Source organism: Ostrea edulis, chromosome 8, assembly GCF_947568905.1.
Source record: "Ostrea edulis chromosome 8, xbOstEdul1.1, whole genome shotgun sequence".
Lineage (NCBI taxonomy): Eukaryota > Metazoa > Mollusca > Bivalvia > Ostreida > Ostreidae > Ostrea > Ostrea edulis.
In genome coordinates this window covers 57,337,641-57,352,695 of record NC_079171.1, presented here as the reverse complement: position 1 = coordinate 57,352,695, position 15,055 = coordinate 57,337,641, and the positions used below count along the sequence as shown (strand labels likewise).

General features: G+C 36.3%; 2 protein-coding genes across 3 annotated transcripts in view; one reads left to right on the top strand and one right to left on the bottom strand.

Annotated features, from left to right (window-relative positions):
- Positions 1-89: 89 nt before the first annotated feature.
- LOC125662614 (uncharacterized) lies at positions 90-9,189 on the top strand. Of its 2 annotated transcripts, XR_008797722.1 has the most exons (8): positions 95-690; positions 1,266-1,446; positions 1,561-1,641; positions 1,765-1,830; positions 2,442-2,641; positions 2,854-3,057; positions 3,963-4,155; positions 8,571-9,189. XR_008797722.1 is itself a non-coding variant. In XM_056146555.1 (6 exons), the coding sequence occupies exons 1-6, from the start codon at positions 618-620 to the stop codon at positions 2,982-2,984; spliced, it is 732 nt and encodes a 243-aa protein (XP_056002530.1). In that variant the 5' UTR covers positions 90-617; the 3' UTR covers positions 2,985-3,006. The 2 variants fall into 2 exon arrangements, 1 of the variants encoding a protein (XP_056002530.1); XM_056146555.1 differs by lacking the exons at positions 3,963-4,155; positions 8,571-9,189 and having other exon boundaries at positions 90-690; positions 2,854-3,006.
- LOC125662603 (multidrug resistance-associated protein 1-like) overlaps positions 6,976-15,055 on the bottom strand; it is a 24,749-nt gene continuing 16,669 nt past the window's right edge. Inside the window, exons 19-30 of the mRNA XM_048894858.2 lie at positions 14,696-14,798; positions 13,624-13,930; positions 12,685-12,916; positions 12,157-12,467; positions 11,627-11,826; positions 11,214-11,337; positions 10,371-10,472; positions 9,411-9,557; positions 9,126-9,284; positions 7,965-8,131; positions 7,616-7,810; positions 6,976-7,196 (exon numbers count right to left, since the gene is read on the bottom strand). Coding sequence (XP_048750815.2) covers positions 7,082-7,196; positions 7,616-7,810; positions 7,965-8,131; positions 9,126-9,284; positions 9,411-9,557; positions 10,371-10,472; positions 11,214-11,337; positions 11,627-11,826; positions 12,157-12,467; positions 12,685-12,916; positions 13,624-13,930; positions 14,696-14,798 — 2,162 coding nt within the window. The 3' untranslated portion in view covers positions 6,976-7,081. The remainder of the gene's footprint in view (positions 7,197-7,615; positions 7,811-7,964; positions 8,132-9,125; positions 9,285-9,410; positions 9,558-10,370; positions 10,473-11,213; positions 11,338-11,626; positions 11,827-12,156; positions 12,468-12,684; positions 12,917-13,623; positions 13,931-14,695; positions 14,799-15,055) is intronic.

Here is a 15,055-nt window from a genome sequence, read left to right as displayed (position 1 = left end):
ATCTGATGTACAATTGAGCACGAGAGCTCGGTATTTTCCGGAATGACCTCGGCAATATTCGGAAACGAGCATAAATCTTTAAAATCAACATTATGAACAAATCTAATATTTTGGATAGTCAAAACTATCAAATAAATGTTTGATTTTGTGCTTTAATAAAATTTGTAATCGTTTAAATTAAAATATCTTTGTATGACTTGTATGACGCGACCGTCGTTAATATAAACAGTTTTCAAAAATGGCGGCCGCCGTGAAACGAAACAAGAAAGGTCGATTTAAAAAAAAAAACGGTACGGTACGGTCAGTAAATGTTAATGAACTTACTCTGGATCATACTTATGTGTCAGGACATTATTGTGAAGGGGAATGTTGTTAGGTGTGTTTTCCCGGGATGAAAACGTTGATAAACAGTAAGAAATTCAGTTCTACAGGGTGGAAGAATGGTCGACGAATCGTTGAGTGGTCGTCAATTATAGACGCACTTTCAAGTTGTCAACATTGTAAATGCGGGCCTCTTTATTTAACTAAATATACAGTTAAGGGCGAAATGAAACTGGGACTAGGTGGATATCTCTATATCCAGTGTACACTCTGTCTCCGGCTAAACAGGATAACGTATGGGAAGACCCACAGAAGTGAGAAACAAAACGACAAGGGGATGCCAAGTTTGTGCATCAATACTAAAGGCAGGTATGTTGTCGGTTTTTTTAAAAATATAATTTATCTATAAATAAATTATATCTTATGAAATACATGTAGCATTACATTGTCATAAAGTTTAGCAAGAATTATTTTTTTTTTGTTAGCAAAGAAGCACATATATTACTCCAGATCTCAAAACCCAAATTGTCAGATGCAATTGATTTATTGAAATACAATAGAAATTTTGAACAATATTTTCAAAATGTATTTCATAGCAAATCCAAAATGCTTGGTAAATGGACATTGTATCATGATATAATGGACAAGTAGTTTGTAAAAAAAAAATTACAATACATTTATATGAAAAATAAAATAATTACCTTTATCTTTGAATGTGTACAGATGTATGTTTATGTGTGTATATATATTTATGTGTGTGTATGTATATATTATAGATACAATACATTGTTATTGTTGATACAGAAGGTGCACAGAGTAATTGCAAGTGTGAATGAGCGAGTGTAGATTACAGTTTGTATGTTTGTATGTATAAATGTGTTAAAAATACAAAAATGAAACATAAAAAAAAATTAATCACCACACAGTACCATGTTATATTGAAGCAATGATAGACAGTGTTGGTGGACCCCAGCGGATGAACAACCTGCTAACCACCCCTAACCTTCCCTTCATAAACAACAGAAGTTTGAAAACAATGGAGAGAAGAGCGGGCCAGTTCATCGAGAAATATGCGGAAGAAAACATGAAGAAAGAAAGTGCCATGGCCTATGAGAAAGAAATGATGTAATAAAAATTTCATTGCTATTTTTTCTTTAAAAAAAAATTATGTTCATTCAATTTGATATAAAAATGTTTATAAATATTGATCATGTAAATCTTTAAACTTCGTTGTTTTAGAGCTATTTCACAGAAAGAAGAAGATTTCAAGGAGGAGTTTAGCGACTTAGGGGTTGCTGTTATTTCAGATGAATTTCATGGGTAAATTTATTATATAAATATTCTGATGTTTATGATAAGTGTATTTTAGTACATGTAAAATGATTAACACCATGTGTATTAGTATTATAAATATTGTAACATTTTAATTTTAATTCTGCACAGAGATGTGTCTAGACTGGCAGACCAAAGTACATGCACCTCTTTTGATTCTCCGGGTGATGGAAACAGGTAAAGATTATTTTCATTACTACTTTTTTAAAATTGCACATGCATTATATTGACAGCCATTATTATCAATGACAGCTGAAATTTGATAATGAACGAATGGATTGGAAATAACATTGTAAAAGCAATGATAACAGATTATGTCGAGTGAATATTAAATTCCAATGTTACATCTAAACTTCCAACTGCCCCTTTGCTTAACATGCAGACACTACATCATCATTTTTGTGCACAATTTGCATGATGTCTGGATCTCTTTTGTAAACAATATATCACCGAGATAGTTTGAATGTCTTTATACATGTAATGTTACAGAGGTAGGAGTTTTATTAGACGCAGAATTATAATGAATTATTGTGATAGACCAATTTTCAATTTCTAATATGTCGATCATTTGAATTATCTTTTGAATTTTGAATTCAGTGCACAATCCTATGTTCACAGTAGATCTCAACAATGACACACAGAGTGTAGAAATGTAAATTCATGTTACAAATGCAGGATATATATCACTTTAGGTTGTTTTTTTTTTTTTATCCAGGGTTCTCATTTTTCCATGTTGACATGATGAGGGGTGATTGATTATATAATATTTTTATAACATAATGTTTTAGCTCTAAAGGATCCAAACTTGAGCAGGCTACTTATGAAGTGATTCTGGATCCCAATAAAGATGTCACTTCTTTTGATGCCCACAGATCAAAGAAACCGCATCCAGCAGTCAGGAAACTCTCTTTTCCTCCTAAGTCCCGTAAAGGCATGGCAGTTTGCATCGACCATGGGTGGCAGAAAAGGGGGTTTGACAGTTTAACAGGTATATATTTGAGAAAGTTTAGATTTTTTAATTATTAAAAAATAATGAATGTTAGTCTACGGGTTGGTTGTCTGTGTATCTTGTGAAATGATTATGACATTACTTCAAGCTAATGTCAAGTTATGCAGAATTTCTAAAAACATGTACCACCACTAATTTAATTCAATCCCAAAATAATATCGATTTGTAAATAAATGTGGTTTTTCTCCCAGGGCATACATTCATGATGAGCAAAGAAAATAAGGTTTTGAAGGCAGTTCTAACACACCGATCTTGTGGAGTATGCAAATGGTGGAAGAGAAATAGACCAGGAGTAAAAGTTCGGGAACATCGTTGTGTGTAGAATCATAGAGGATCTGCCAGGGCCATGGAGAGTGAAGCAGACCTGAAAGCCATCAAGGATATGATCCAAGAAGGTACGCCTGTAGATGTAATAGAGGGTGATGGTCATAATACTCTTGTGGCTCGTATACATAAGAGTCTTGGAGTGACTGTTAAGAAAAAAATTGACAGGAATCATTGCATAAAAAACATAGTCAAACTTCTCTATGATCTTCGCAATAGGAAGGATGTTAAAATCAGTAATATGGTAATTCAGCATCTCCATAAGTGCATAAAGTATGTATTCAGCAAAAACCAAGATGATGTAGATGGGATGCGTGAGAACTTACAGGCACTTATACTTTACCAGTTTGGAGATCACAACCATTGTCATGCTCGCTTCTGTGGTTACAAGCGAGTAGGAAACACACAGAAATATGCACACAGACGTTTGCCATACAAAGCACCACTTAGTGACCCTTTACTACGTGAAAAACTTGATTTACTTTTTGAACCAATTATTGCTAAGTCTGCCATGTATGTTGACCTTGGCTCCAGTCAAGCATGCGAGTATGCAAATCGTGCAGCGATGTTGATGGCCCCTAAACATTTACATTATGGGGAGAGTGAAAGCCTAGATTTCCGCATCCATGCAACAGCAGCCAGCATAAATATTGGAAGGAAATATCTCTCAGAGGTCTACTTTAGCATTGAAGTTTTAGTTACAATGATGTTTCTGTTTTGGGTTTTGAGTTGTAAGTTCATTTCATTTGAGTTTGCTTACTCTTTTCAAATTATTACTAGCTTTGTGGTGTTTTTTATTTTAATACATTTTATTATTCAAAAGTAATTTTATTAATGCATGTATATGCAATGTAAATACACAAGGATTGTCTTTTAAAAATATTTTTAAAGCTGTATTATGAATGTGACATTGTCTAATGACTAATTGGGAAAAAAACTATTATGGAAATCTATATCTTTATTTTAATGATTTCAGGTTTTCAGTAAAAATGGGCTTTCCCCTGGTCACTTCAACATGAAGTTCTCCAACAAAGTGGATGAATACAGGGTGAAATGAAGGGAGAAGATGAAATTGCCAGGGACAAAACGCAGACGTCTTATCGTAAAACAAGAAAGAGCAATGCAAATGAATGCATCCGAGGCATCTGAGGGTTCCACCTATCGATCAGGTTCACTATTCACTATTTTTTCCCTGTAAAATGATTTTCGATTACCTGAGCGGAAGGCTCAAGTGAGCTTTTCTGATCAAAATTTGTCCGTTGTCTGACGTCGTCGGCATAAACTTTTCACATTTTCATCTTCTCCAGAACCACTGGGCCAATATCAACCAAACTTAGCACAAATCATCCTTGTGGAAAGGCTTTCAAGTTTGTTGAAATGAAGGGTCATGCCCCCTTCGAAGGGGAGATAATAAAAATAGAATGCGGTCATTTAAAAATCATCTTCTCAAAAACCACTGGGCCAAAGAAGTTTACATTTACATGAAAGCTTCCTGACATAGTGCACATTCAAATTTGTAAAAATCATGCCCCCAAGGGGGGGGGGGGGTATTTTGGGGCCACAATAGGCACCAAAGTGTTACATGAATACAATGCCATCATTGAATATTCTGGTTGGTAATGGTGTTATGAAATGAACATGGCAGAGAATGTTGCAGGCTCCGGACTTGGCCTGCATCATCTGAAACTAATACATAATCGTTCTGGTGAAGATGGTCTGCGCAATAGTTTTTGTGCCCAAACCTCTCGTGGTAAACCACGAGTTACGAGTGACTGTAAGGTTTTGGATTATGTAGTACCTAAATTATGTCAGTTTTTTTCACGATAGAAATGTTGTCTTCTATTACTTCGAAGTTACTTTATACAAACTTGTACAGTGCAATGATGTGTCTTCTTCTACTTTGAATTTGAAGTCAAGATCGAAAGTCAAGGTTATCTGTCCTTTTTCGTATTTTAAAGCAATGTTTTCTACAATGAAAATTCAGTGTCTCCGAGGTTTGAAAACACGACGAATTTTATGAAGCTAATGTTGACTCGCGTGGAGTTGACATAAACTTAGTGGACATAACAGCAATGTATTTATTCTCAATTCGTTCACTGATCGTTAACCTCGTCGATAAGAAAATGTTTTTGAATGACATTAAGAAAACAATTAGTTAAATACATTTACAATACATTATCTTCACCTTTTCATTTACAACTGTAAACTTGACGGAAAGCCATATTGGTCCCATTGATCATGATTAGAAAACATTAAGGCTAAAGTCATGTTCAAAGATAATATTATGAACTAACGTGACGTGATTTTAAACTACAAAGAAATGCTTGCAAATTAATTTCACAAGATGCACAAATTGCATACTGGTAGTTCTTGAAAAGAGAATTGTGAAAGTGTTCGCTCCTACAAGGAGAAACTATTATTTGCTGTTGCAAAACAGTAAAGATTTTTTTCAACAACCCATCTAATAGAAATGGTCTTATATAAAAGTTAGAACAAAAAAGAAACTGGAGGAGGGGGGGGGGGGTGTCTTAATGAAATTATCGGGGAAAGAGCTACATGTGCAGTTTGAAATTTTGCAGGAAGCTTGCCTCGACTTTTAAAAAATAATATTGACACAACACTATCTTTCTTAAAGTACAACATTGAGAAATGTTTACTTATCAGATTAGAAAGAATTCCTAAAACTCCAGATAAAAGTTTCCCTAGTATAGTTGTCGGTGATGCGAAATGAAATTGCAAATAGCAAACACTATACACGCCCATTGCTCACGATATATTAAAGACTAGACATTTTGACATTATAGACAGTTGCTTCTTCAACAAAAATGGAAAAAGGAAACATTCGTATCTAGTGATCAGTCATCTAAAAACTTACTTTGTTAAACACCACTCTGATTCCACGCATAAGTACTCTGAAGTTGAAATGAAAATATGCTAGAGTTCCTCATTGACAATATCTTCGTGGTCTTTGGTGATCAGGTCTTCCAACAGTCAGTTGCAATTCCAATGGACACGAATTGTGCTCCTTTGTTACCTGACCTGTTTCTATATTCATATGAAGCAGAATTTATTCAAAAACTTATACGCAAGAAGAAATATCTCGCTGTGGCCTTCAATTCGACATTTAGATATATCGACGACGTGTTGTCTATTAACAATGACAACTTTCATTCATATGTCGATTCAATATAACCATGTGAGTTCGAAATAAAAGACACCACAGAGTCGTCCACTTCTGCTTCATACTTAGATATTTTATTGAAAGTAGACATTAACAGCAAACTGACAACTCAACTGTATGACAAACGGGATGATTTCAGCTTCTCCATCGTCAACTTCCCATATTTATGTAGCAATATTCCATATCACCTGCATATGGTGTTTATATATCTCAACTGATTCGATACGCAAGAGCTTGTTCTGCGTATTGTCAAGTTTTTAAATCGAGACAAGCTACTGACAAGGAAGTTGATGGTACAGGGGTTTCAACAGTCTCGATTGAAGTCAGCATTTCGCAAATTTTATGGTCGTTATAACGATCTAGTTCGTCCATACAACCTATCATTGGGTCAAATGCTGTCCAACACGTTTCATACCGATTGTTTGGTCGTTCTTGGCACACGGATTTTGACTACGGATAACTCCGTTTACCTCATCAAGATATAGGGATCACGGCGGGTGTGACCGGTCGACAGGGAATGCTTACTCCTCCTAGGCACCTGATCCCACTTCTGGTGTGTCCAGGGGTCCGTCTTTGTCCAACTATCTATTTTGTATTGCTTGTGGGATTTATGAGATTGATCACTGTTCGTTATCTTCACCTTTCATAGGGGAGGGGCGTACGCCCAAGTACCTCCTTAGATCCGCCCGTATGTGGTAACATGACATCAAACCACACAAAATAAAATAAGATAGAACCGCATATATTTGGTTTGAGTGACAGTCAAATTTACAACGACAAGCAATTTAAAAAAAACACAACTACTGTAAACCGTACGTGAGTATTTATTGTCACTAAGTCCGTATAACACTGTGAAGATTTGTATAATGAACGAACAAACAATATCTATGTATAAATTTCTAAATGATGAATTCCTAGCTGACGAGATTGGCGTCCTTCGCCATGGAATAGAATACTCCCGACTTGTTCTCCAACAGTTTGTCGGGAGAATCAAACTCCACTATTAGTCCTTTGTCCATGACCATTATTCTGTAAAAAAAAAAAATCAAATTAGGTGAGAACATCGTTTATGAAAAGTATGAAACTGAAGATCCTACATGTATAACAATAGTCAGAATTTACAAAGAACAAAACTTAGACATTTAATAATGTAGGAATCTTCATCATTAATGACAAATATTTTATTATCTCTATTCATTTTTTGAAATATTTCCTTTCTGTTACCAGGCGCAATCACTACCTGTTATGTGCTTTCCCTGACGTACTCTTTAAAGCACGTGGACAATATCTGATTTGATCTTTCCCTGACTTACTTTTTAATTCATGTAATCATTATCTGCTATGTGCTTTTCCTGACGTACTCTTTAACTGACGTAATCATTATCTGCACTACACTTTCCCAGACAGAGTCTTTAACTGACGTAATAATTACCTGTCGCAATCCCTACCTGTCGTAATCCATGACAGTATTCAGTCTGTGAGCTATAGACAACACCGTGCAGTCACTGAACTCAGTCTTAATGGTCCTCTGGATCAAATCGTCAGTCTCCACATCAACAGCTGCCGTGGCTTCGTCAAGGATCAGAATCTTCGTCTTGTAAAGCAGTGTTCTGGCCAGACATACGAGCTGTCTCTGACCAACACTGAACAAAAATATATCAATAGAGATTTTGGTGTTTCAAAACCTCTCTTTAAATAGGTTTGATACACAAAAGGAATTCTATTTCGACAATTAATTCATGTCTGATACATCAAAATTCGGTGATAAAATTGATCTGCAGTTGAATTGGATCTCACCTGAAGTTCTGGCCACCCTCCCCACACTCGTAGTTAAGCTGACCCACACAACTGGTGACGAAGTCCTTCATGTGAGCCCTCTCTATTGCCGTCCACAGATCCTGATCCGTAAATATCTGAAGCGGATCCAAGTTTGAACGAAGAGATCCCGAAAATATTACAGGATCCTGGAATTTAAACAGAAATAGATTACCAGTATTTGATATATGGTTAAGTCTATATGTTACCTACAGAAATGCACATAATCATTGCTAGGGATGTACTCAATTCATTCTCTCCAGCGTCTTGTTTACCTTTCGTTAAAGCTGGTGGTAAAACTCCCACAAACAAAATATTTCATGATATTTCTTTATGTCGGGTATAACAATGATGCAATTTATAAGTAGTCAGTTTTGCATACATTGCATATTTGACATAAATAGTGAGGCAAACCTGAATATTCACCGAAACAATCATATCCTATACCTCCATATCCGGTCTTTACAATCATCATAACACTACCGCCCAACGTCCGAGTTACATTACCAAATTTTACTCCTCAGAAAATAAACAAAGATCAGTTCAATGAAATGTTTGATTTTCAGTCGTCATTATCCATTAACACAGAAAACAGGGACACAATGAAGTCACCAGAAGCTATATCATCTCCTCCAGTCAAACCACTGCTTGATGAACCGCGCCGCACCGCCACCATAGACACTGAGTATAACAGACTGGCCGGTGTTGGCTGTCTCAGTGAAGAAGTTTGGACATGCATGTATAATGAAATCATGAAGCCCCTCAGCCTCCGGGGTAAACTACTGACATCAATACAAACCAAGTCAGGGAAGATATCACGGGACATAGCAGTGACACGGGACGGGGATTTTGTTTATACTGACTATAATGATAGAACTGTGAACTTAGTAAAGAATAAACAGATATATAATTCTAATCATGTGAATATCAATCTTATCACGGTATACTTCTATTTCATCCCCTCCCCTGTGTTTGCTACATTTTGCTTATACTTACCCCACCACCACCACCACCATTTTGTCTACACCTTTTTATTATTGTCTTCCTTATCAAAAGGTACTCATTATTTATGAATCATATGACGAGATATGCGACAAATATTTTATATTCATCATTGATCATATAAAAAGGGATATTACTCACTTGAGGTAGTATGGTTATTTTAGATCTGAGATCATGAAGCCCTATAGAAGATACAGACACGTTGTCGATCTCAATGTCTCCTCCCACAGGTTCAACGATGCGGAACAGACCTAGTGTCACGGATGACTTTCCCGCACCTGTTCTACCCACAATTCCAATCTAAAATGAGAAGTAAATACTTGATCGACATGTAATACGAAATTCATGTGTAAGAAATAATTGGAGTTCACAATTAATTAATATGAACTTGTTTATTGTAAATTCTAGAAATGTATGTTAAACAACCTTTTCACCCCCTGATATGACACAGTCCAGTCCCCTCAGGACTAGGTCTAACCCTGGACGGTAACGTGTGGTGTAGGACTTAAAGGTCAGCTGACCAGTGTCTGGCCAGTCTGAAGGTGGACGATTACTGGGCTCAATCCACTCCGCCTGGAAGTGCATGTACGTAAATAGAGGTTATACATAGCTACATTTCATCAATAAAAACATAAAACTGTTTTCCTTACGTTATGGTGTCAGTAGCGAGTTATATAACAGAAGGTTTATCGAATGGTCTTATGTACCTTACGTTAGTTCATAAGTTTCAAAGAAATCTTAACTATCCAAACTATTTCATATTACCATTCACTCAGAACGATGTAAATTTACACTCGCGGTGCAAATTTTTAATTTTTGCAAAATAATGCTTGAATGCTCTTACATGCATATTTTCTTGAATGAATTTTCAAATATGAAATTACGAAGAAAATATGAAAAAAATATTTATAGGTATTGTCTAGGAAATTTCGTTTTCTTATCTGAATTAACGCAGTCTTTCAGACCAAAAATTAGCAAACAGCAAATGTAAATCCTGATGCTTTCGGCAGATTTCATTTTAAATGAATATCTAAAACATATTTTTTTCCGAATTGATTGATGTGTTTTTCTGATAAACGCAAACTACAAAACAAACAGCGATAATCTTTTATCGGTGTATGGTATTGTTGAACCCCTCTAGCAGTGAACCGCTCTAACAGTGAACCCCTCTAACAGTGAACCTATCTAACACAGAATCATGTACAACCATGCGGGCAGTCTGATTTCACATTTCAGTGTCTTGCACTGATTTTGGTTTCATTGAAAATGATTCGACTTTTATCAAGAATATGTTCCAGAATATTGTATCCAGACCCAAAAAGAAATAGTTTAAATGGGCGAATGTTTATAAACTGCTCTTGTAAAGTTTTCTACATTTCAATTTACCTCCGGTGAAAGTTTAGTGTATTCATCCGCCCTTTCTGCAGACACGATATTCATCTCCATCTCACTGACGGACTGGACAACCAGATTTAGCGCTATTACAACCTGTAAGATAACAATGAGTTGTGTAGGTACAGACATTGAAAACTACACTATCCAATACCTCATTTCCACGGATGACCAAGATCAAGTGACTCAAATATTAATTTGATCATTAATCGATTTTGTGGCGGAAAGTACTAAACTAATTTCATTCCTGTTATATTGACTTCGATGACTTTGCTTGTAGTTTTGGATGTGAATGACATTGTATATTCTATTTAGTATGTCACAAACCACTTATAAATAAGGAATGATGTTAAATTAACATAACAAATTCAAGGTTAACATCGATGTGCATTTACACATATCCTGCAAGTATATGTCTAACATATTTAGTTTGTGGTTAATTTGCATCACAATACTTTCTGTTACGAAATTAGATTTTCCGTTTGAAATTGCATCATGCAAATTCACATTTCTTTTATTGCATGCAAGGTGAAGATAACGAACAGTGATCAATCTCACAGCTCCTATAAACAATACAAAATAGATAGTTGGGCAAGCACGGACCCCTGAACACACCAGAGGTGGGATCAGGTGCCTAGGGGGAGTAAGCATCCCCTGTTGACCGGTCACACCCGCTGTGAACCCTATATCCTGATCAGGTTAACGGAGTTATCAGTGTGCCAAGAACGGCTTAACAATCGGTATCAAACACGTCAGACATCTCTTTACATGTAACTTCCCCCAGAAACTGAACGATTCGTTTTTATTTGATATTAAATATATTCATTTTTTTTTTACCTGTAAGGAATAAGTCAGAGAGAGACCTATCCCAGCCCCTGTTAGCGTATCAGAGAAAACGGAAAATATGGCAGCAATTAAGACAAGAAGGTTCGCTAGGAATTCTAGACGAATGGCGATCCACCTGCAGAATACAAAACATAAAGACAAAACAATTTTACTCTGATGAATAATTAAATCTATAATAAAATTTATATTGAGAATATCTGCAGATAAGTTTTCATTTCACATTCGTTTCATTTTCACTACACTACCATTATTTTTAGATTATATGGAATATTTTTCAAAAAGCTGTTTTATTAAAGTGCAAATAGTATGCATTAAGTATATGAACGCAATTTGAAGTCAAACGATATGATTTCGGTTACTACTAGTCAAAGGAAAGTAACATTGACATATCTGTGGTATCGTACCAGGACGCCGTGTTTGCTGCGTGGTAAAAGGTTGAATTTGTATCCACTCGGACTTGGGACTCGGTAATAAATCTGTCCACGGCTCTGTACGCCCGAATACAGCTAGCCCCGGTGATAGACTCGCTGAAATGGTTATACACGGGTGAGCGGGTAACGCCCTCTATCCGCTTTAGTTGCCTAGCTGTTGGAAGGTAGAACCTCTGCAAAACGAAAGCTGGTGTGTCAGAAGAATTCATATCTGGAGTGACAATTTTGTGTTATAATAAATAAGAGACTCGCTTTCATTGTTCAAAAGTAAAATATCTAAGTGTGTCTTAGGAGGATTTTTGAGCAACAAAAATAACGAAAAGTGTATGTATGTTTGAAGGTCTATAAATATGTGACTAATGGTCGCTTACCTGTCATATACCCATGGTACAGTCAAAAGCTCAACTTATATTTCAAATGTTGATGGAATGTCTTATTTTCTCTATTTTCTACGATGAAAATATGAAGAAAAAGTAGTTGAAATATATCTGTGTTGAACTTACCAGAATTAATACATAAAGAATGCCCACGGGAACAATTGCTATCAAAAATGTGGGTGTATTGACAGAGATCACAACCAGAATAGCAAACAACGTTGACAGCATGACCGCCCACAGCCTGAACGTTCTAGGAACGCGGTCATCCAGAATGTCGATATCACTGGAAAAACGGTTCATAATCCTACCGACAGGGGTCGTGTCAAAAAACGACATGGGAGAGCGTAAAATACAAAATAACATGGAGGAATGCATGGTTCCGGAGGCTTTAATTAGTCTGGTTAGGCCCAGATATGCAAATAAAAACAGAAATACCCCTGAAATAAAGAAAATAAGCTGTTATTGTTTTATGTCAGAGTAATGAACGTAAAGTTTGGCTAAACGTGTTCCAAGGAACACATCTCACCACATGACATCAGGTACCAAAAAGTACGTTTCTTTTAAAAGGAATCAGGCTCTGAGAAAAGGCTTGCTTAGCGTTAACAGGTTTATTAGTTTTCAGAAGGGAATCAATGATCAAGTTTTGAAATGTACCCTGAAGAACGCCCAATACAGTGTAGATGATGAGGTAGTAGTACTTTCGGTTTGTGTATTCTTGAGTCATGACGAGTGATTGGTTTTTGATGACATCATCCTCTGTCCAGAACGTCAGCCAGAAATTACCGAAGGCGTTCAATCCTTGAAACAGGAACACAAATAACATGGAGAGGAACGTGCCTACCACTCCCATGGCTTTAATGTAGGTGATTATCACTGAAAACTTCACCTACAAAAAGGAAACGAGAAGAAAAGTGTTAATGACTATGCATATGACTATTAACCATAATTTGCCTTTTAAGCTTTTATTTTTGATGTAGGGCGCATGCTTAGCATATAGGAAGCATTTCATTACCATCTTCAAGTACTGAGCGCCTCATAGAACATAATACACATTGTTACTATGATACTGTTACTATTGTGAGACCCTACGTTAGTTTAATTGGCACAGGCAATGGGTGACAGGGTCTATAGTTAGAGTCAGGTATTGACTACGTATGCATAAAAAATAAACAGTGCTATGTTTTCCAACATTCTGCATGATTTCAGAATGAATAGATATCATCAAAAAGAGCGACTTGATTTTTAGAATTTCAAAAGGTCAAATGTCGTCCTTATGAGATATAATTCTTTGTAGTGAAAGTCTTAATGGTCAAGAAAATGTCAAAAGCATAATTTGGTATCTACGCCAGGTCATCACCAGACAATTGAAGTCATTGTCCTTAACTTTATGGTTCTGTGCATATGTAGTAGCACATATCTGCATCTGTACATTGTATTAAATAAATTTCATATAGCGTATAACAACATTTAGCCTTTGCACCCGCCATTTAATGAAATTTTCAGTTTGTAATATATACACTGATTTTAATTAGGTTCAAGAAACTTTAGTTGAAATCGAGTAAGAGTTGTTCAGTAAACACTTTCTATAGTTACCGTTCCCTCCTCGGACTTTTCTTCTTCGATCAGTTTTCCTGTCACTGGTTCCGATTCCTCTGCATTGTCGTAAGGCAAAATCCGACCTTGAGAAAGCGACCTCTGGAGTTTCTCCAAAACATTAATCTTAGTCTGAGTGGACAAGCGCCTATCAGACGTCGATCTGGAAAGGCGTCGCTGCGACCCTTCCTTACTCATTGAGCCAAAACTAGAAAAACTTGCTTCTGATATGGCATGTAACTGGGAGAGTCTCCGCTTCACATCCACAGGAATTGAAAATCGAGAATTTCTTCTAATTGACGCTTTTCTGAAACAAATCATGGTCGATGTATCAGTATTTTTTGTTGGTACTAATAAAGGTGTGAAAAATCGAAACTAATAGAAACAGCATTCAAAAGGACTTTTATGATATCAGTTTCATCCATAAGTTTCACACTGACCACACAGTTTTACATACTTCACAGTATGAAACTATGCCGTTCTGATTCATCCACCTCTGGATATAGGGCTCCTCCTAGGCACCTGATCACACCTCTGGTGTGTCCGGGAGTTCGTATTTGCCCAACTATCTATTTTGTATTGCTTGTGGGAGTTGTGAGATTGATCACTATTCGTTATCTTCACCTTTCACTGAAAGGTTTGGAGAGGTGCCTGAACTGCACAGCTCTATCCTTCTAGCAAGGTTTAGAAACCATTTTAATAGCTTTCAGTCGACTGAATGACATATCATCATCCTGTGTTATACACATAAAACAACTACAGCTGAGTATTTTGTTGTGAGAAACCTCGAATTCTGCAATGGAACACTTTGCAATAATTAAGAATTGCGTCGTATATGAAAATGAAGATATCGAACAGTGACTAATCTCATGATTCCTATACGGAATACAAAATTAGGAAGGGGCAAACACCGACCCCTGGACACACTAGATGCTCGTCCTGCATATTATCAGATAAATGAAGAAATCCGTGGTCAAAATCAGTATGTCCCCCCACACATATGGAATTGTACTCTTCGAACATGTATATTGTAAGCGTATAATCACGGGAGGTTCAAACCAAGCATACAGACCTAGCACTTTGTCGTCTGGAGAGAACGTCAGAATCGTCTGCTGACAAACCGAAGTCTGACACGCTCTCCAGCTGTTCCCACATCTCGTCCTTGATTTTGGCAACTGAAAGGCGATAAAAGGTGTAGTACTAAATTCAAAGAAACATACAAAAGTATTTTGAATTCCGCAACAGAAAAAGCACAGTAACTCTTTAGAAGAAATCTGACCATTTTCATTTCCGAAACTGAAGGACCGATAATACAATGAATCGAGTAAATGTTACAAAAATGTTGCTCTTTTTTCTTCGGTAACTGGAAATTTATCATATCGAGAAAAAGTAAAAAAAAAAAAAAAAACAAAAAAAAAACAAAAAAAAAAAA